Source organism: Muntiacus reevesi, chromosome X (genome assembly GCF_963930625.1).
Source record: "Muntiacus reevesi chromosome X, mMunRee1.1, whole genome shotgun sequence".
Classification (NCBI taxonomy): Eukaryota; Metazoa; Chordata; class Mammalia; order Artiodactyla; family Cervidae; genus Muntiacus; species Muntiacus reevesi.
In genome coordinates, this window is record NC_089271.1 from 48,900,053 (window position 1) to 48,921,038 (window position 20,986).

Genomic DNA, 20,986 nt, shown 5'->3' on the forward strand with positions numbered 1-20,986 from the left:
TGAGTCATACGGTAGATTCTCACTTGCTTTCTATTTTACATATGGTAAAGTATATGTTTCAATGCTACTCTCTCAATTTGTCCCAGTTTCTTCTTCACCCACTGTGTCCACAAGTCTGCTCTCTACCTCTGCATCTCTATTTCTGCACTGTGAATAGGTTTATCAGTACACTTTCTTTAGAATTCATATATATAAGCATCAGTTCAGTTCAGTCGCTTAGTCGTGTCCGACTCTTTGCGACCCCAGGAATTGCAGCATGCCAGGTCTCCCTGTCCATCACCAACACCAGGAGGTTACTCAAACTCATGTCCATCGAGCCAGTGATGCCATCCAGCCATCTCATCCTCTGTCGTCCCCTTCTCCCCCTGCCCCCAATCCCTCCCAGCATCAGGGTCTTTTCCAATGAGCCAACTCTTTGCATGAGGTGGTGAAAGTATTGGAGTTTCAGCTTTAGCATCAGTCCTTCCAGTGAACACCCAGGACTGATCTCCTTTGGGATGGACTGGTTGGATCTCTTTGCAGTCCAAGGGACTCTCAAGAGTCTTCAACACCACAGTTCAAAAGCATCAGTTTTTCAGCGCTCAGCTTTCTTCACAGTCCAACTCTCACATCCATACATGACCACTGGAAAAACCATAGCCTTTTCTAGACAAACGTTTGTTGAAATATATGATATTGTTTTTCACTTTCCCATTTACTTTACTTTGTTAAATAGGCTCTAGGTTCATCCATCTCATTAGGACTAATTCAAATGTTTTCTTTTCCTATGGCTGAGTAATACTCCTTTGTATATAAATACAGCAATTTCTTTATTCATTCACCTGCCATTGGACACCTAGGTTGCTTCCATATATTGGCTATTGTAAACAGTGCTACAATGAACATTGAGGGTATATGTGACTTTCTCAATTATGGTTTCCTCATGATTTATGCCCAATAGTGGAATTGTTAGGTCATCAGTTCAGTTCAGTCACTCAGTCACGTCCAACTCTTTGCATCCCCATGGACTGCAGCATGCCAGGCTTTCCTGTCCATCACCAACTCCCGGAGCTTACCCAAATTCATGTCCATCGAGTTGATGATGCCATCCAACCATCTCATCCTCTGCCATCCCCTTCTCATCCTGCCTTCAATCTTTCCCAGCATCAGGGCCTTTTCAAATGACTCAGTTCTATGCATCAGGTGGCCAAAGTATTGGAGCTTCAGATTCAGCATCAGTCCTTCCAATGGATATTCAGGACTGATTTCCTTTAGGATGGACTTGTTGCATCTCCTTGCTGTTCAAGGGACTCTCAAGAGTCTTTCCCAACACCACAGTTCAAAAGCATCCATTCTTCAGTGCTCAGCTATCTTTATAGTCCAACTCTCACACCCATACATGACCACTGGAAAAACCATAGCTTTGAATATACAGACCTTTGTCAGTCTCTGTTTTTAAATATTCTGTCTAGGTTGGTCATAGCTTTTCTTCTAAGGAGTAAGCATCTTTTAATTTCATGGCTGTGGTCACCATCTGCAGTGATTTTGGAGCCCAAGAAAATAAAGTCTGTCACTGTTTCCATTTTTTCCCCATCTATTTGCCATGAAGTCATGGAACCGAATGCCATGATCTTTGTTTTTTGAATGTTGAGTTTGAAGCCAGCTTTTTCACTCTCCTCTTTCACTTTCATCAAGTGGCTCTTCAGTTCTTCTTTGCTTTTTGCCATAGGAGCGGTGTCATCTGTGTATCTGAAGTTATTGACATTTCTCCTGGCAATCTTGATTCCAGCTTGTGCTTCTTCCAGCCCAGCATTTCTCATGATGTACTCTGCATGTAAGTTAAATAAGCGAGGTGACAATATACAGCCTTGAGCTACTCCTTTCCCGATTTGGAACCAGTCTGTTGTTCCATGTCCAATTCTAACTGTTGCTTCTTCACCTGCATACGAATTTACCAGGAGGCAGGTCAGGTGGTCTGGCATTCCCATTTGTTTAAGAATTTTCCAGAGTTTGTTGTCATCCACACAATAAAAGGCTTTGGCGTAATCAATAAAGCAGAAGTCCATGTTTTTCTGGTATTCTCTTGATTTTTCGGTGATCCAATAGATATTGGCTATTTGATCTCTGATCCCTCTGCCTCTTCTAAATCTGGCTTGGACATCTGGAAGTTCACCTTTCATGTTCTGTTGAAGCCTGGCTTGGAGAATTTTGAGCATTAGTAGCGTGTGAGATGAGCACAACGGTGTGGTATTTTGAACATTCTTTGGGATTGCCTTTCTTTGGTATTGCAATGAAAACTGAGCTTTTCCAGTCCTGTGGCCACTGCTGAGTTTTACAAATTTTCTGGGTTAGGGTTAGGGTTGTCAGGTCATATGGTAGCTTTATTCCTAGTTTTTTTTTTTTTTTTTTTTTTTTTTTTTTTTTTTTTTTTTTTAAGAAATCCCCATATTGTTCTCCATAGTGGCTGAATCAATTTATATTCCCACCAACAGTGCAACACAGCTCCATTTTCTCCACATTCTCTCCAGAATTTATTATTTGTAGATTTTTTTATTAACTATTCTGACCAGGTTCAGTTGACACGTCACTGAAGTTTTGATTTGCATTTCTCTAGTGATGATCAATTTTGAGCAATTTCATGTGTTTATTAGTCACCTGAATGTCTTCTTTGGAGAAATGTCTCTTTAGGTCTCCAACCAATTTTTTGATTGGGTCATTTTTCTGATATTTGCTGCATGAGCTGCTTATATATTTTGGAGATTAATCCTTTGTCAGTTGTTGCATTTGCAGTTATTTTTCCTACCATTCTGAGGACTGTCTTTTCACATATTTATGCTTTCCTTCACTATGCAAAATATTCTAAGTTCAATCATGTCCCATTTGTTTATTTTGTTTTTATTTCCATTACTCTAGGAGATGGATCATAGAGGATCTTGCTATGATTTATGTCAAAAGTGTTCTGCCCATGATTTCCTCTGAGAGTTTTATACTTTCTGGTCTTACATTTAGGTCTTTAGCCCGTTTTAGATTATCTTTGTGCATAGTGTTAGGAAGTGTTCTAATTTCATTCTTTGACATGTAGCTAGCTGTCCAGTTTTCCCAGCACCACTTATTGAGCATACTATTTTTTTCTCCATTATATATTCTTCCCTCTTTGTCAAAGAGAAGGTGCACATAAGTGTGTGGGCCTATCTCTGGGCTTTCTATCTTGTTCCATTGGTTTATATTTCTGTTTTTGTGCTAGTACCATACTGTCTTGATGGCTGTAGCTTTGAAGTATAGTCTAAAGTCATGAATGTTGAGTCCTCTAGCTCCATTCTTCTTTCTAAAGATTGCTTTGACTGTTTGGAGTGTTTTGTGTTTCCATACAAATTGTGAAATTTTTTGTTGTCATTCTGTGAAAAATGCCATTGGTAATTTAACAGGAATTGCATTGATTCTGTAGATTGCTTTGGATAATATAGTCATTTTCACAATATTGATTCTTCTAATCTAGGATCCTGGACTATCTCTTCATCTGTTTATGGTGTCTTTCATTTCTTTCATTAGTGTTTATAGTTTACTTTTTAAAATTATATTTATTTATTTTTAATTGGAGGATAATTACTTCACAATATTGTGTTGCTTTCTGTCATACATCAAGATGAATCAGTCATAGGTATGTCCCTTCCCTCTTGAACTTCCCTCCCATCCCATCCCACTCCTCTAGGTTGCCACAGAGCACTGGGTTTGAACTCCCTACCTCACACAGAAAATTTCCACTGGCTATCTAGTTTTACTTATGGTAATGTATATGTTTCAATGCTACTCTCTCAATTTGTCCTACACTCTCCTACCCTTACTGTGTCCAAAAGTCCTACACTCTCCTTCCCTTACTGTGTCCACAAGTTCTCTATGTCTGCATACTCATTGCTGCCCTTCAGATAGGTTCATCAATACAATTTTTCTAGACTCCATATACATACGTTAGTGTATGATATTTTTTTCTTCTCTTTCTGACTTACTTCACTCTGTATGACCCTATTGGCTCTAGATTCATCCATCTTATTAGAAATGAGCCCAGTGTGTTCCATTTTATGGCTAAGTAATATTCCATTGTATACACGTAGCACAGTTTCTTTATCCATTCTTCTTTCAATGGACATCTAGGTTGCTTCCATGTTCTAGCTATTGTAAATAGGGCTGCAATGAACATTGGGGGTACATTTGTATTTTTCAATTATGATTTATTCAGGATATATGCCCAGTAGTGGGATTGTTGGGTCATATGGTAGTTTTATTCCTAGTTATTTTTTTAAGAAATCTCCACACTGTTCCCACAGTGGCTTTATCAATTTGCACCCCCAACAACATTTCAAAAGGGTTCCCTTCTCTCCACACCCTTTCCAGCATTTATTGTTTATAGGTTTTTTGATGATGGCCATTCTGACTGGTGTGAAGTGATACCTCATTGTAGTTTTGATTTGCATTTCTCTAACAGTGAGCAATATTGAGCATCTTTTCATGCCTTCTTTAGAGAAATATCTGTTTAGGTCTTCTGCTAACTTTTGATTGTTTTTGTTTGTTTGTTTTTTTTTCTGGCATTGAGCTGAATGAGCTGCTTGTGTATTTTGGAGATTAATCCTTTCTTGGTTGTTTTACTTGCTATTATTTTTGCCCATTCTGAGGGTTGTCTTTTCATCTTGTTTATGGTTTCCTTTGTTGTGCAAAAGTTTTTAAGTTTAGCTATGTCCCATTTGTTTATTTTTGTTTTCATTTCCATTACTCTAGGAGGTGGGTCATTGAGGAACTTGCTGTGATTTATTTTAAAGGGTGTTCTGCCTATGATTTCCTATAAGAGTTTTATAGTTTCTGGTTTTACATTTAGGTCTTTAGCCCATTTTGAGTTTATCTTTGCATATAGTGTTACAAATTGGTATAACTTGATTCTTTTACATGTAGCTGTCCATCACCACTTATTGAATAGACTATGCTTTCTCCATTGTATATTCTTGCCTCCTTTGTCAAAGATAAGGTGCCCATATGTGCATGGATTTATCTTTTGGATTTCTATCTTGTTCCATTGGTCTACATTTCTGCTTTTGTGCCAATCCCATGCTATTTTGATGACTATAGCTTTGTTGTATAGTCTTCAGTCAGGAAAGTTGATGTGTCCAGCTCCATTTTTCATTTTCAAGATTGCTTTGGCTATTCATGGTCTATATGTTTCCATACAAATTGTGAGATTTTTTGTTCTAGTTCTTTAAAAATATACCATCAATAATTTGATAGGGATTGCACTGATTCTGTAGATTGCTTTAGGCAATATAGTCATTTTCACAATATTGATTCTTCCAGTCCAGGAACATGGTATATCTCTCCATCTGTTTGTGTTATCTTTGATTTCTTTTATCAGTGTCTTATAGTTTTCTGCATGCAGGTCCTTCATATCCTCAGGTAGGTTTACTCCTAGGTATTTTGTTCTTTTTTTGCAATGGTGAATGCAACTGTTTCCTTCATTTCTCTTTCTTATTCTTCACTCTTAGTGTAAAGAATGCTATGAATTTCTGTGTAACAATTTTATGTCCTACAACTTTCCTATACTCATTGATTAGCTCTAGTAATTTTCTGGTGGCATCTGTCCATGGTGTATCTTTTTTACCAGCCTTTTACTTCTAGCCTACCTTTATTTGGGGGGGACTTCCCAGCTGGCACTAGTGGTAAAGAAACTGCCTATCAATGCAGGAGACATGAGAGATGCAGGTTTGATCTCTGGGTCTGGAAGATCCCTTAGAGGAGTGTATGACAATTCACTCTGGTATTTTTGCCTGGAGAATCCCATGGGCAGAGGAACCTGATGAGCTACAGTCAATAGGGTCACAAAGAGTCAGATATGACTGAAACAACTTAACACATAACACACATGCCATGTCATCTGCAAGTGGTGACAGTTTTATTTCTTTTTTTCCAATCAACATTCCTTTTATTTCTTTTTTTTTGATTTCTGTGGCTAAGACTTCCAAAAATATGTTGAATATAGTGGCAAGAATGGGCACCCTTGTCTTGCTCCTGATCTTAGAGGAAATGCTTTCAGTTTTTCACCATTAGGAATAATGTTTGCTGTGGGTTTGTCACTATGGCCTTTATGATGTTGAGATATGTTCCTTCTATGTCTATTTTCTGGAGAGTGTTTTTAATCATAAATGGATGTTGAATTTTGCAAAAGCTTTCTCTGCATTTATTGAGATGATCATATGATTTTATCTTTCAATTTGTTAATATGGTGTATCAGATTGATTAATTTGCATATACTGAAGAATCCTTGCATCCCTGGGATAAAGCCCACTTGATCATGATGTATGATCTTTTTAATGTGCTATTGGATTTTCTTTGCTAGAATTTTGTTGAAGATTTTTCCATCTATGTTCATCAGTGATATTGGCCTGTTATTTTCTTTTTTTTTTTTTTTTTGTAGCATCTTTGTCTGATTTTGGTATCAGGGTGATAGTGGCCTCATAGAATGAGTTCAAACGTTTTCTTTCCTCTACAATTTTCTGGAAAAGTTTGAGCAAGATACATGTTAGCTCTTCTCTGAAATTTTGGTAGAATTAGCCTGTGAAGCCATTTGGCCCTGGGCTTTTGTTAGAAGATTTTTTATTGCAGTTTTGATTTCTGTGCTTGTGATTAGTCTGTTTATGTTTTCTATTTCTTCCTGGTTGAGTTTTGGAGGTCATACTTTTACAAGAATTTGTCCATTTCTTTGAGTTTGTTCATTTTATTGGCTTATAGCTGCTCATAGTAGTCTCTTATGATCCTTTGTGTTTCTACATTGTCTGTTGTAACTTCCTTTTCATTTCTGATTTTATTGATTTGAGTCTTCTCCCTTTTTTCTTGATGAATCTGGCTAATGGTTTTCAATTTTGTTTATCATCTCAAAGAACCAACTTTTAGTTTTATTGATCTTTGCTATTGTCTACATTTCTTTTTCATTTATTTTTGCTTTGATCTTTACAATTTCTTTACTTCTACTAACTTTGGCTTTTTTGTTCTTTTTCAGGTTGCTTTAGGTGTAGGGTTAGGTTGTTTATTTAATGTTTCTCTGTTTCTTGAAGTAGGCTTGTATTGCTATAAACTTCCCTCTTAACACTGCTTTTCCTTCATCCCATAGGTTTTGACTTGTGTTTTCATCGTCATTTGCTTCCAAACATTTTTTTATTTCTTCTTTAATTTTTTCAGTAACCTCTCATTTATTCAGAAGTGTATTGTTTGACCTCTTAGTGTTTGTGTTTTTAATAGTTTTTCCTGTAGTTGATGTCTAATCTTATAACGTTGTGATCAAAAAAGATGCTTGAAATGATTTCAACTTTTAAAAATATATTGTAGCTTGATTTATGACCCAAGATGTGATATATCCTGAGGAATTTTCCATGTGTATGTTAAAAAAAAGTGAAGTCTATTGTTTTGGGAAGAAATGCCCTGTAGATATCAATTAGATCTAACTGGTCCAATATATCATTTATTTATTTTTTTTAATATTATTTTATTAGTTGGAGGCCAATCACTTCACAACATTTCAGTGGGTTTTGTCATACATTGACATGAATCAGCCATATAGTTACACGTATTCCCCATCCCGCCAATATATCATTTAAAGTTTGCATTTTCTTATTAATTTTCTGTCTGAATCATCTGTCCATTGGTGTGAGTGAAGTGTTAAAGTCCCCCATTATTATTGTGTTACTGTTGATTTCCCCTTTAATAGTTGCTGACATTTGCCTTATGTATTGAGGTGCTCCTATGTTTAGTGTGTGTGTGTATATACATATATAATTGTTTTTTCTTCTTCTTGGACTAATCCCTTGATCATTATATAGTGTCCTTTCTTGTCTCTTATAGCAGTCTTTATTTTAAAGTCTATTTTATTTGATATGAATATTGCTACTCCCACTTTCTTTTTATTTTCATTTGCATGGAATAAGTTTCTCCACCCCCTCACTTTCAGTCTGTATGTGTCCCTGGGTCTGAGGTGGGTCTCTTGTAAATAGCATATACAAGAGTCTTGTTTTTGTATCCATTCAGCCAATCTATGTCTTTTGGTTGGAGCATTTAGTCCATTTACAAAAGGTAATTATTGATATGCATGATCCTATTACCATTTGCTTTGTTGCTTTTGGATTTGTTTTTACAGGTTTTTTTTTTTTTCTCTTGTGTTTCCTGTCTAGGGAAACTCCTTTAGCATTTGCTGTAAAAGTGGTTTGGTGGTGCTGTATTCTCTTAACTTCTGCTTGTCTGGAAAATTTTTGATTTCTCCTTCACATCTGAATGAGATAGTTGCTGGATGGAGTAATCTTGATTGTAGGGTTTTTTTTTTTTTTCCTTTTATCACTTTAAGTATACCCTGCCACTCTCCTCTGGCCTGCAGAATTTCTGTTGAAAGATGAGCTGTTAGCTTTATGGAAATCTCCTTGTATGTTATTTGTTGCTTTTCCCTTGCCACTTTTAATATTTGTTCTTCTTAAATTTCATTGGCTTGATTAATATGTGTATTGGCATGTTTCTACTTGGGTTTACCCTTGTGGGACTCTCTGGGCTTCCTTGACTTGAGTGGCTATTTCTTTTCCCATGTTAGGAAAGTTTTTTACTATAATCTCCTCAAATATTTTCCCATATCCTTTCTTTCTCTCTTCTTATTCTGGGACCCCTATAATTCCAATGTTGGTTCACTTAATGTTGTCCCAGAGTTCTCTGAGACTGTTCTTGTTTCTTTTGATTCTTTTTTTCTTTATTCTGCTCTGCTTCACTTATTTCCACCACTCTATCTTCCAGCTCACTCACCCATTCTTCTGCCTCAGTTATTCTGCTATTGTTTCCCTCTAATGTATTATTAATCTGTTATTGTGCTGTTCATTGCTTATTTTCTATTCTTTATTTCTTCTAAGTTCTTGTTAGACATTTCTTTTATCTTTTTGATCCATGCCTCCACTCTATTTATCCGTGCCTCCATTTTATTTCCAAAGTTTTAGATCATCTCTACAATCATTACTCTGAATTCTTTTTCACATAGACTGCCTATTTCCTCTTCATTTGTTTTGCCTTGTGAGTTATTACCATATTCTTTCAACTGCTGCATGTTTCTCTGTCTTTTCATTTTTGTTTAATTTATTGTGCTTGGAGTCACCTTTCTACAGGCTGGAAGGTCTTAGTTGCTATTAATTGTCAAGCCTGCCCCCACCCCGGTTGGGTTTGGGCCAGTGTCTTGTGAAGGTTTCCTACTGGGGAGTTTGTGTCTGTGTTCTGGTGAATGGAGCTGGTTCTTGACTTTCTGAAGGACAGTGCCATGCCCAGTAAAGTGATATGGGATGTCAGTGGGCTTGGCATGACTTTGGGTAACCTGTCTGCTAATGGGCAGAGTTGAGTTCCTATTTTTCTGAAGGTTTGGCATGAAGTGTCTGGCACTGGAGCTTGCTGGCCTTTGAGTGTGTCTTGGTCTTAGTGTTGAGATGGAGGCTTTGGAGAAAGCTATCACTGATTAATGTTCCATGGGTTTGGGAGATCTATGATAATCTAAAGCCCTGGACTTGGATCTCCCACTTCAAGGGTCTAGGCCCAACCTCTTACTGTAGCAGGAAGATTTCACAGGCCACACAGTATAGAAGACAAAACCCCAAGACTAATGCGAAACCAACACAAACAGCCCAGAGCACTCAAAGAAATTCACACACTCATTCTGAAGAGATTAACTTCCCTTTTTGGAAGTGTAGGTTCTTCTGTCAGTGTTCAGGAGGTATTCTGTAGGAGTTATCCCATATGCAGATGGATTTTTAATGCATTTATTGGGAGGAAGTTGATCTCCCTGTCTAATTCCTCCACCACCTTGAAAGTCCTCAGGAATCTAGCTGTAACTTCTTATATTTATATGTTATTCAGTAGTATCTGTAAAAGGTAAGCAAATACCTTGGCCCTGTTTCTCCCTGTAGATGCCTGCATTTACAGATTTGAGGTTAGCATTTTGCATTGCAATTTCAGTTTGTTCATGAATTCAAATGAAGAAAATTTCCAATTTTCTAGCTTTTTTTCCTTGTTATATAAATGTTAGAGAGAGACTCTTTTAAATTTTACATCTCTGTGGTGATAACTTAGTATCATGTGAATCTGAGGATAAGATTTGAAGCTCTGTTTGTCTTCCAGCATCCATACCACAGTTTACAAATTCCCCCACGATGGTGATCATGGTGGGTTTACCAGCTCGAGGAAAGACCTACATCTCAACAAAGCTCACGCGCTATCTCAACTGGATAGGAACACCAACTAAAGGTATGTCTCTGATACCCTTTGTTCTACAGCCCTCTATAGAACACTGATGGAGTATAGAGTAAGGTAGCTAATCTCAAAAGAGCAAAACCACTAATACAGGAATGTTTCAAACCACTATTAACAGTACTAAGACTATTACTAATATTATTACTGCTGCTGCTACTACTACTACTACTACTATAACTGCTACTACTATTTCTACTACTGCTACTACCACCTTCATAAATTTTACAATTTCTTCAGTACATATCCAGTGCCAAATCTTATGCTAGGGGCTAAGCATAGGAAAATTAATAAGATTAAATATCTGTTTCAAAGGAGGTCTATTTTGTAAGACCTCAAAATCACTCTATCAATAACATATTACTCTTATTACCATTTTTATTAATATTACATCAATAATACTATTTTATTAGCATTATCATTCTTTACAACCTTAAGGTTCCCTTCAGAACATATGGATGTATAGAGTCAAGCACATTGAAACCCCAGCCTGGAGGCCCCCACAAGCTCTTCAGTATAGCAGGGCACTTTAGCTCACCTCTCCAGTCCAGAAAGTGTCCTGTCTCCAAGCCTCTCCTTAGGTCTGTGCCTTGCTTCTCCCCCTCTACAGCAGGAAGTGACCCTGCCTCTTTCTGCCTCCAGAAAGGTCTCCTTCACAATCTGTCAGCCTCTCCCACACTCCCTGCTTTCAGCTTTCTTTTCTCCCCATGTGATCTCTTTTCTGCTTACTATCTCTTATTCAGCAATCACTCTCTTTTATCCTCCTTTTGATTTCTCTATCCCCATCCTGTATCCCCATTCCTATTTGACTCCTCTATTCTCCCTAGGACCATGTCTCTCTGGGCTCCCACACCAATGCTTTCTACAGCCCCCTCTATGCCGACACTAATTACATAGTGTGTTGTGTGTCTGGGTCTCTCGCCCCAGGAGCTGCTCTGGGGTAAGCTCTTAGATCTTATTCATTTCTATTGCTCAAGTAGGACAAAATTAAGACATTTAGAGGCTCTAAATGCTAAAAGTTAGGGTGCCCCTGCATCATATGTAATTCAGAATAAAAACAGCAAATGTAAAAAAGTCTACCAATTTTTTTAAATTTATCCCCTAATGACGATGTTAATACTTTTAATGCATATCCACTTGACTGAAAACTTTTACTGGTGCTGTGTCTTTACTGGTACACTAAGCAAGTGCTTAGCCTGTCTCTCTTATGGAATGGAGCACTGCTCCCCAGTGCGGGAAAAAGTTCTTCTCAGGCATTCATTTGCTCAGCCATTAATTATTTGTTGAGCACAGTTGTGTCAAGGCCCTTGTTGGATGTTGGGCAAACAAAAACAAGTAAGATAGGACCCTTGCCCTAAAAGAACTCACATTTATCCTTAGCTCTAAAACACCCATGTGGGAGGAGCTAGTATTATCATCATCCCACAGTTGATGAAACTAACACCCAAGAGTTGATGCATCTTGTCTGAAGGCACATGGTCACCATGTGATGGAACACATCACATGTATGTAACATCAACCAAGGTGGTGGAACACAAGGTGATGGAACCAAGATATGAACTTACATCTGGTTGATTCCAAAGCCTAACACTGTGTCTGACACTGACACCCACTGTCTGATACTTGGCACTACTGATGGGAAGAGGAGAGAACCTACATTGGCCCTGTACTCCCCTCCATGTTCTTCCTTTCATTTCTCTTGACCATCCCAACACCCTATCTATCTGCCCCCTTCCCTCCCTCTCTCCAGTCTTCTCCTCTCCTTCTCCCATTTCTTATTTCCCTTCATTTACTTTCTGTTTCTCTCATTCACTGGTGAGTTTCCCACTGGTCCTCCATGCGCCAAAACCCACACTATGCACTGGACATGCAAAAGTAGATGAGATTCACACTCCATCCTTAAAGATTTCTCCATTTGGCTGGAGTGCATAAGAATACATGTCACTGAAGAATCCCAGAGCAGGGTACTGAGGGTCTCACAGAGGAAATCACCACCTGGAAGGCAGTGAAATCTTCCATATGTGGTATATTTGAGCTGGGTGGGTCTTATGGGAGGAATAGGACATTGGCAGAAGAGAAGGGGAGAAGGAATAGTTCTTGTAGGACTGCAGGCTCTGAGGAGCCTCTGCTGAGTGTAGGGGCACATGTGATGGTGGCAGATGGGTCTCTGCTCCTATGCACCTGCTTCCCATCTGCTCCACTCACACAGAGACCCTCAGAGTCATATTTCAAACACATAGCTACCCATATCTATAGCTACCAAGGGTTCCCTTGACTGGCAGGTTTAAATCCAAGCTCCTTAGCCTATCATTCATTCAAGGCTCTCCATGATTGGCCTCTGCCAGGCTCACAGGCCTCACTCACAATTGGATGACTCATGTTCTGCATTCTGCCAATGCCACACCTTTGCTCAAACTGTTCCTCTACCTGGAATGTCTTTGTTACCCTCTCCCACACACCATGCCTGCCTATAAAAGGTCTGCCTTCCTATAAAGACTGGAACAAATGCTGCTTTCTCCAAAATAAGCTTCTGAGACTACTCTAAGTTTAGTTAGTCTTTCCGCCCCCCTTACTCTTTTGCATGACTCTGTCAGAGTGCTTAATAAACTGGATGAGAGCTCTCTGTTTACTGGTTTACTCTCTGTCCTGCCTTCTGGATGGTGAGCTTCTTGTGGATCCATCATGCAGATCAGATTCATCTCTGAGACACCAGAACTCATGTCCTGATTTACAAAGTAGACATGAGAAAGTATTTGTTGGATGAATGAATAAAATAGTACATTATATCTTTGCCTATTATTCCCTTGTTCCCCCTTTCCCTCCTTCCTCTCTGGTTTTTACCACTACAAATGAGAAAGTGTGGCCTAAAAAGTTCAACAAATCTAGGTTCTCTATACTGATGCATAAAATATGATAGCATTGGACTAGGTATCAGAAGGTCAAGTCTAGTTATGTCCCCAGCTTGCTCAATGTTTGACCCTTGGTTTACTCCCTGGATCCCAGTTTCTTTATCTCTCCAATGGAGTGGAGCACTAAAAGCTTTGTAGTTTATGATAAAATGGAATAGCGGAAGGATCACCAGCTCTGGAACCAAACCGACCTGTGTTTGAATCCCAGCTCTCCACTTACAATGAGAGTTACTTTCTTTCTCTGAAATTTCATTTTCTCATTTTTAAAATGGAAAAGGCGATTACTACTTTTTAAGGTTGTTGTGAGGAGTAAGTGAGCTGGACGCCATAATTGGAGGCTTTGTATACATGCTATATAATTAAAAACTCTACCGTCTTTTACCTCTGAGATCCCTCCCAGAAAGGATTTTTTTTTTTTTTTGCCATCGGGATCTTCCCAACCACTTCACCAGGGCTTCCTGCTTTCAGTGTTTAATTTAGGCCAATATCGACGAGAGGCAGTGAGCTACAAGAACTACGAATTCTTTCTTCCCGACAACATGGAGGCCCTACTTATCAGGAAGTGAGTACCTAACATTTTAAAGACCTTTGCTGCCCCCTGGCGGAGGAAGGCCTCTATTCAGATAAGAGGGGAGAAGAGCAGAGCAATTTGAGTTAGTAAGGAGACCGTCTAGACTCTCAAAGCGGAGTTAAGACAATCCTTACACTATATTAATCAAAGTCTATCTCTGGTCATATCCATCCCTTGCTTAAGAACTTTAAACAGTTTCCTACTTCTTACAGGAAAGAGTAGAAATTTAGCCTATCATTTAAAAGAAGAGTCTCAGTAGTTTGGCCCACTCCGATCTCATCCATTCAACTTCAAGGTGTTTGTCCTCTACAAGACTCTGAACACTTTCAGAACAGTGCCTGAGTCTCACTTATTGATCTACATCCTCATAATGAAACCCAACAAAGAAAGAATAATCACTAAACAGATTTTTGCCAAAAGCGTAAATACATTTCCATCATGTTACCTGTGTTTGCCCTGTTATATATGCCAGGAATGCCTTCTGCTTCACAGACTATGTATTCAGGCTCTTCTTGGGTTCAAGACCCAATTCAGTTTGAGCACTATTAGTTTAAGGTTTGGAGCCCTTAATAGTATGGCTCAGTCATTAGTCTACTTTTCCTGGGTATGTTATGCCCCTAAAATGTCTACACAGAGCCATTTTCAACTGTGTGACTTCTCTGTGCTTGTCATAGTTCTTAGAACATAGAACACCCTTTGTAGATATTCAACAGATGAGTAATTTAATGTATGACATATGATATATAGTGCAAAAGATAATGCAGAATAGAGAGGAACCCTTCTTGGACATAGTAGCTGTCTCTGTTTCTTTCTTCATCTTTTTCAGGCAGTGTGCCCTAGCAGCCCTGAAAGACGTTCATAGCTATCTCAGCCATGAGGAAGGTCGTGTTGCAGTAAGGAAATTTGCATTTTCTTTGGGGTTTCTGTTGGGATGGAGAAGAACTAATATATTTTGAGTGTTTATTATGTTCTATACATTATTCTAAGCACTTTGCATGTATTAATTTAATTCCACCCTCCCCCACAAGATAAGTATTTTTTACTATGCTCCATTTTATACCCCAGGAAAATGTAGTGCAGAAAGATCAAATAGTTAAATATTTTCCCAAAGGGTAGGCCAGAACTGGAATACAGGTTGTAGAGCTCCAGAATCTATACTCCTAACCAATATAGTCTACCACTCTACTCCCAAGAATTCAGCAGGACTACACTAGAATTTGACTGCAATACAAACATTTTTGAGTTCTAGAGATTTACCTAAACATGTAGTCAATTTAATCTCATAAACCTCTGATATAGAATTAGGAAACTCTAAAAGGGCTTCAAAGAACTCCAAAATGATAGGGAGGGAAGAAGTTTCACCTAGGAGCTGAGAAAATCAGTTTCAACTCTGCTTTGTCAGTAAGTCTCAGTGGCCTTGGGTAAAAGAAACCCTTCTTCTAAGTCTCAGCTATTTAACCTGTAAAATGGCCCTAATAGAATTCCACAGTTTTCCTCTGGCCTTATTATGCTTACAGAGTCTGCTACATTTCTGGGCAGACAACAAAGGCTCAATGAATGCTTGAGAAATTGATATAAGTCATTTCAAATCCTTCAAAACCCTGGTCAGTTTTATCTCCTCCTTGAAGCCGTTCGCTTAGCATAGGGATGGTCAAAGAGTAGGCATAGATTTAAAGCAGAATTAGATTTAAAGCAAACCAATCTCATCGTGTGTCTCTAGGTTTTTGATGCCACCAACACTACCAGAGAACGGCGGTCACTGATTCTGCAGTTTGCTAAAGAACATGGTTACAAGGTAGAGTAACTCTTAAACTCTTATCTAGATCCTACTCATCTATGAGCAAACCCCAAAGAAAGCCAAACCAGGGGACAGAGATGCAAAATCAGTTACCATAGGCTCAGCATTGTAATTGAGTTATAGAGCTTTCCAGATCACAGTTAGAAACATAAAAACAGAACAGAACAGAAAAGAAGGGATGCCACATAAGGCATTACTGAGAAGCTGACACTGTTGGGTGGGTATGAGGAAGGAGGAGATGGAATCACTACAATTTAGGGCCAATCTCCCTCATAAAACTCAGGATCGTAAAAGTACCACTGTATGAAATTACATTGTCAGAAATGCCTCTAAAGATGGCTCAGAGTCATTGAGAAGAGGTCAAGTTATGTTTAGTTCATACCAAACATAATTCCTTGTTGAAATCTCTCCTTTGTTTCTTGTATAGGTCTTTTTCATTGAGTCCATTTGTAATGACCCTGACGTCATTGCAGAAAACATCAGGGTAAGGAGAACCAGTCACCTTTTCTTTCTTTCTTTCTTTCTTTTTTTTTAAGTTGAAGCTTTTTTTTTTCATTTATTTTTATTAGTTGGAAGCTAATTACTTTACAATATTGTAGTGGTTTTTGCCATACATTGACATGAATCAGCCATGGATTTACATGTGTTCCCCATCCCAATCCCCCCTCCAGCCTCCTTCCCCATTCCCATCCCTCTGGGTCTTCCCAGCGCACTAGCCCTGAGCACTTGTCTCATGCATCTAACCTGGGCTGGTGATCTGTTTCACCCTTGATAGTACACTTGTTTCAATGCTATTCTCTCAGAACATCCCATCCTCGCCTTCTCCCACAGAGTCCCAAAGTCTGTTCTGTACATCTGTGTCTCTTTTTCAGTTTTACATATAGGGTTATCATTACCATCTTTTTAAATTCCATATATATGTGTTAGTATACTGTATTGGTCTTTATCTTTCTGGCTTTGTCTCAGATTTGGATCATGCCTAGAAATATCTCTGTAGTTAAAGGAGGTGTTTTTCCATGAGCTTCTCCTCCCACTTCCTATAGGAAGTATTCCTTCACCAGTCTGGCATACAATGATTCTGTGAAATTCTTCTTAGTATTGGAGAGAGGAAACTAAGGTTCCAAGGGGAGAAGTAAGTTGTCAAGAGTTCATACAGCCGGGAAGAGACAGAACTGGGACTGAACCTCAGTTCTGTCTATCTGTCTTGAAAGCTCTTTTTTTCTGCCCCACAATTTGTATCAAATTTATCACTGCTCTTAGATTCCAGGCATATGGTCTAGATTTAGAACCCTCACCACATTTTATTGTTTCCTATTTCATCAAATTACTGTATCTTGGGGACAGAGGAGACCTTAAAGATCACCTCCTTCAGTGTTTCATCAGAAACTTGAAATCTTAGCTAAATGTTTGTCTAGATTTTCTTTTTGTACCTCCAATGATGAGGCTTACTGCCTTCATTAAATGCAGTCCAATCAAGCTGAAATCTGACTCCCTGTAATCCCCACTCATTGGTCCTATTTTTGCCTCTTGAAGCATAGAATATGTCCAAATCTTCTCTTTCGTTTTCATCCATCCACCTGTCCATCCATTTGTTGATTGAACATAAATTGAATCCAAACACCTGGACTGAACCATTATGGGTATTAGAGACAGAAATAGATAAAGGAGAGTCCAGCCTTGAACTCATAGTCTAATGAGGGAGACTGACAATGTAATAGATATAACTCTGTGAGATCAGTGCTGAGATAAACGAACAAAAGAGGCTGTGGAAGGCTGTTGAGGAACTAACCTTGCATAGGAAAGCTTCTTAATGAAGATAACAGCTGACCTGCATGTTGAAGAATGAATAGGTATTTAGTAGGTAAAGAATGGAAAATAAGGGAATGGCATATACTAAGTACAGTGTCTTGCGGAAACTAGAAATACCTTAGATTGGCTAAAGCAAAGTGTGTGGAGGACTAGAAGAGCAATGGGAGATGAGGAGGAAGAAATCATTCAGGGCACAATCATAACAAGCCATGTGTCACCTACTAAAGTATTTCATGCATGCATGCTAAATTACTTTATTCATGTTCAATTTTTTGCAACCCTATGGACTGTAGCTCACCAGGCTCTTGTGTCTATGGGGATTCTTCAGGCAAGAATACTGGGGTAGGTTGCCATGTCCTTCTCCAGGGGATCTTCCTGATCCAGGGATCGAACCTGTGCCTCTTATGTCTCCTGCATGGGCAGGTGGGTTTTTACCACTAGTGCCACCTGGCAAACCTAAAATATCTCATACTTTGTCCTGGAAGAGATGAGGAAATAGTGAAGGGTTTCAAGTAGAGGAATTCCATATTCAGGTGTGCACATTGGAACTGTCCTTCTTGCTACTAGTAAGGGAAAGTAAACTCTAAACAGAGCAACTTGTCACAAGCTAGAGTGAGCATCCAGGAAGGAGAGAATGGAGGCCATTTGGGGAGCTATTTAGAAAATATAGTGAAGGTATACCTTCACTATATATACCTTCTATATAGTGAGGTACCTTCTAAGAGGTACCTTCTAAGAGGTGGGGGATGATAGAAAGAGACACATCTAGGATGACTCTCAAATTCATTTAAGACTCAGAAGTGAAAGGCAAATGAGAAAAGGAAAGATATACCCATTTGTATGCAGAGTTCCAAAGAATAGCAAGGACAGATTAAAAAAAAAAAAAAAAAAAAAAAGCCTTCCTCAGTGATCAATGCAAAGAAATAGAGGAAAACAATAGGATGGGAAAGACTGGAGATCTCTTCAAGAAAATTAGAGATACCAAGGGAACATTTCATGCAAAGATGGGCTCAACAAAGGACAGAAATGGTATGGACCTAACAGAAGCAGAAGATATTAAAAAGAGGTGCCAAGAATACACAGAAAAACTATACAAAAAAGATCTTCACGACCCAGAAAATCACGATGGTGTGATCACTCACCTAGAGCCAGATATCCTGGAGTCTGAAGTCAAGCGGACCTTAGGAAGCATCACTATGAACAAAGCTAGTGAAGGTGATGGAATTCCAGTTGAGCTATTTCAATGCCTAAAAGATGATGCTGTGAAAGTGCTGCACTCAATATGCCAGCAAATTTTGAAAACTCAGCAGTGACCACAGAGTGGAAAAGGTCAGTTTTAATTCCAATTTCAAAGAAAGGCAATGCCAAAGAATGCTCAAACTACAGCAAAATTACACTCATCTCACACGCTAGTAAAGTAATGCTCAAAATTCTCCAAGCCAGGCTTCAACAATACATGAACCGTGAACTTCCAGATGTTCAAGCTGGTTTTACAAAAGGCAGAGGAACCACAGATCAAACTGCCAACATCTGTTGGATCATAGAAAAAGCAAGAGAGTTCCAGAAAAGCATCTACTTCTGCTTTATTGACTATGCCAAAGCCTTTGACGGTGTAGATCACAGCAAACTGTGGAAAATTCTTAGAGATAGGAATACAAGATCACCTGACCTACCTCCTGAGAAGTCTGTATGCAGGTCAAGAAGCAACAGTTAGAACTGGACATGGAACAACAGACTGGTTCCAAATCGGGAAAGGAGTAGGTCAAGGCTATATATTGTCACCCTGCTTATTTAACTTACATGCAGAGTACATCACGAGAAATGCTGGGCTGGATGAAGTGCAAGCTGTAATCAAGATTGCCGAGAGAATTATCAATAACCCCAGATATGCAGATGACACCACCCTTATGAGAGAAAGCAAAGAAAAACTAAAGAACCTCTTGATGAAAGTAAAAGAAGAAAGTGAAAAACTTGGGTTAAAACTCAACATTCAGAAAACTAAGATCATGGCATCCACTGCCGTCACTTCATGGGAAATAGATGGGGAAACAATGGAAACAGTGACAGACTTTATTTTCTTGGTCTCCAAAATCACTGCAGATTGTGACTGCAGCCATAACAATAAAAGACACTTTCTCCTTGGAAGAAAAACTATGCCCAACCTAGACAGCATATTAAAAAGCAGAGACATTACTTTGCCAACAAAAGTCCATCTAGCCAAAGCTATGGTTTTCCAGTATTCATGTGTGGATGTGAGAGTTGGACTATAAAGAATCCTGAGCACCAAAGAATTGATGCTTTTGAACTGTGGTGTTGAAGAAGACTCTTGAGAGTCCCTTGGACAGCAAGGAGATCCAACCAGTCCATCCTAGAGGAAATCAGTCCTGAAAATTCATTGAAAGGACTGATGCTGACACTGAAACTCCAATGCTTATGCAAAGAGCTGAGTCATTTGAAAAGACCCTGATGCTGGGAAAGATTGAAGGCAGGAGGAGAAGGGAATGACAGAGGATGAGATGGTTGGATGGCATCACTGACTCAATGGACATGGGTTTGAATAAACTCCGGAAGTTGGTAATGGACAAGGAGGCCTGGTGTACTGCAGTCCATGGGGTCGCAAAGAGTCAGACATGACTGAGTGACTGAACCGAACTGAACTGACTTGAGTAGATGATAGTGCCATTCACTGAGATGGAGAATATGGGTAGAGAAGTTAGATCCTAAGGGATTAGAAGATGCCAGCCCTTCAGAAATCTAAAGCCAACATATGCTAAGTTACCCCAGTAAACACTTGATACACGTAAGCCATTATGACCCCTGGTCAAGATCTCCTGTTCCTCTTCTTCAACCACTTGTCACACCACAATTTCCAGTTCACTTATAAATGATTATCTTAAACTGTGTATTCTAGAACTGAATATAATGTAACAGACCTTGTTTGAGCACACAGAGATAAGGAATGAGGGGTTATACCATTCAGATTCTCTTCAACTGTCTGATCTTGTAAACTTGAGCAAGGCCCTCTCTCTAAGTCTCAATCTCCTCATCTTTATGATGAGGGATATTGTACTCAGTGAACTCTAAGAGCTCTTCCCAAGGGCACTGTCAGAATCTTTGTCTCCCATGATTCTTTCTCCCTTCTTCCAGCAAGTGAAACTTGGCAGTCCTGATTATATAGACTGTGATCGTGAAAAGGTTCTGGAAGATTTTCTAAAGAGAATAGAGTGCTATGAGGTCAACTACCAACCTTTGGATGATGAACTGGATAGGTAAGAACCCAGCACCACAAAGTGTAGGTCTGGATTCTTAGCCTGGTTTTGATGTCTTATAAGACCTGAAGAAATGCCTTCCCTCTCTGGGCCTCAAGTTTATTTGCAAAATCAGGGAGCTACACTTGATCTGTCTTCAAGGGCCCTCCCAGCTCTAATTATCCACGACATGGTGATTCTTTGATGTGTAAGGTGTTCACAAGAGAATTGAAATAATGTTTTGCTGAACAATATGGACTTATTAGGACCCTGGTCTCTGGGAGAAAATGCCTCTCCCCTATGGTTGTTACTATTATGTTCTCAAAAGTATTCTTCACATATGGATGACACTTCAGTTTCCAAACATGTTCACCTT

At 39.0% G+C, this 20,986-nt stretch overlaps 1 protein-coding gene across 6 annotated transcripts in view; it reads left to right on the top strand.

Moving 5' to 3' along the window:
- Nucleotides 1-20,986, top strand: part of PFKFB1 (6-phosphofructo-2-kinase/fructose-2,6-biphosphatase 1) — a 100,139-nt gene that overhangs the window by 54,369 nt on the left and 24,784 nt on the right. For 5 of the 6 annotated variants that reach the window (XM_065916026.1, XM_065916025.1, XM_065916027.1 and 2 more), the window contains 6 exons: nt 10,147-10,272; nt 13,653-13,746; nt 14,582-14,648; nt 15,476-15,550; nt 15,981-16,037; nt 20,510-20,631. In XM_065916026.1, coding sequence (XP_065772098.1) covers nt 10,147-10,272; nt 13,653-13,746; nt 14,582-14,648; nt 15,476-15,550; nt 15,981-16,037; nt 20,510-20,631 — 541 coding nt within the window. The remainder of the gene's footprint in view (nt 1-10,146; nt 10,273-13,652; nt 13,747-14,581; nt 14,649-15,475; nt 15,551-15,980; nt 16,038-20,509; nt 20,632-20,986) is intronic. The other variant, XM_065916028.1, reaches the window with a different exon arrangement.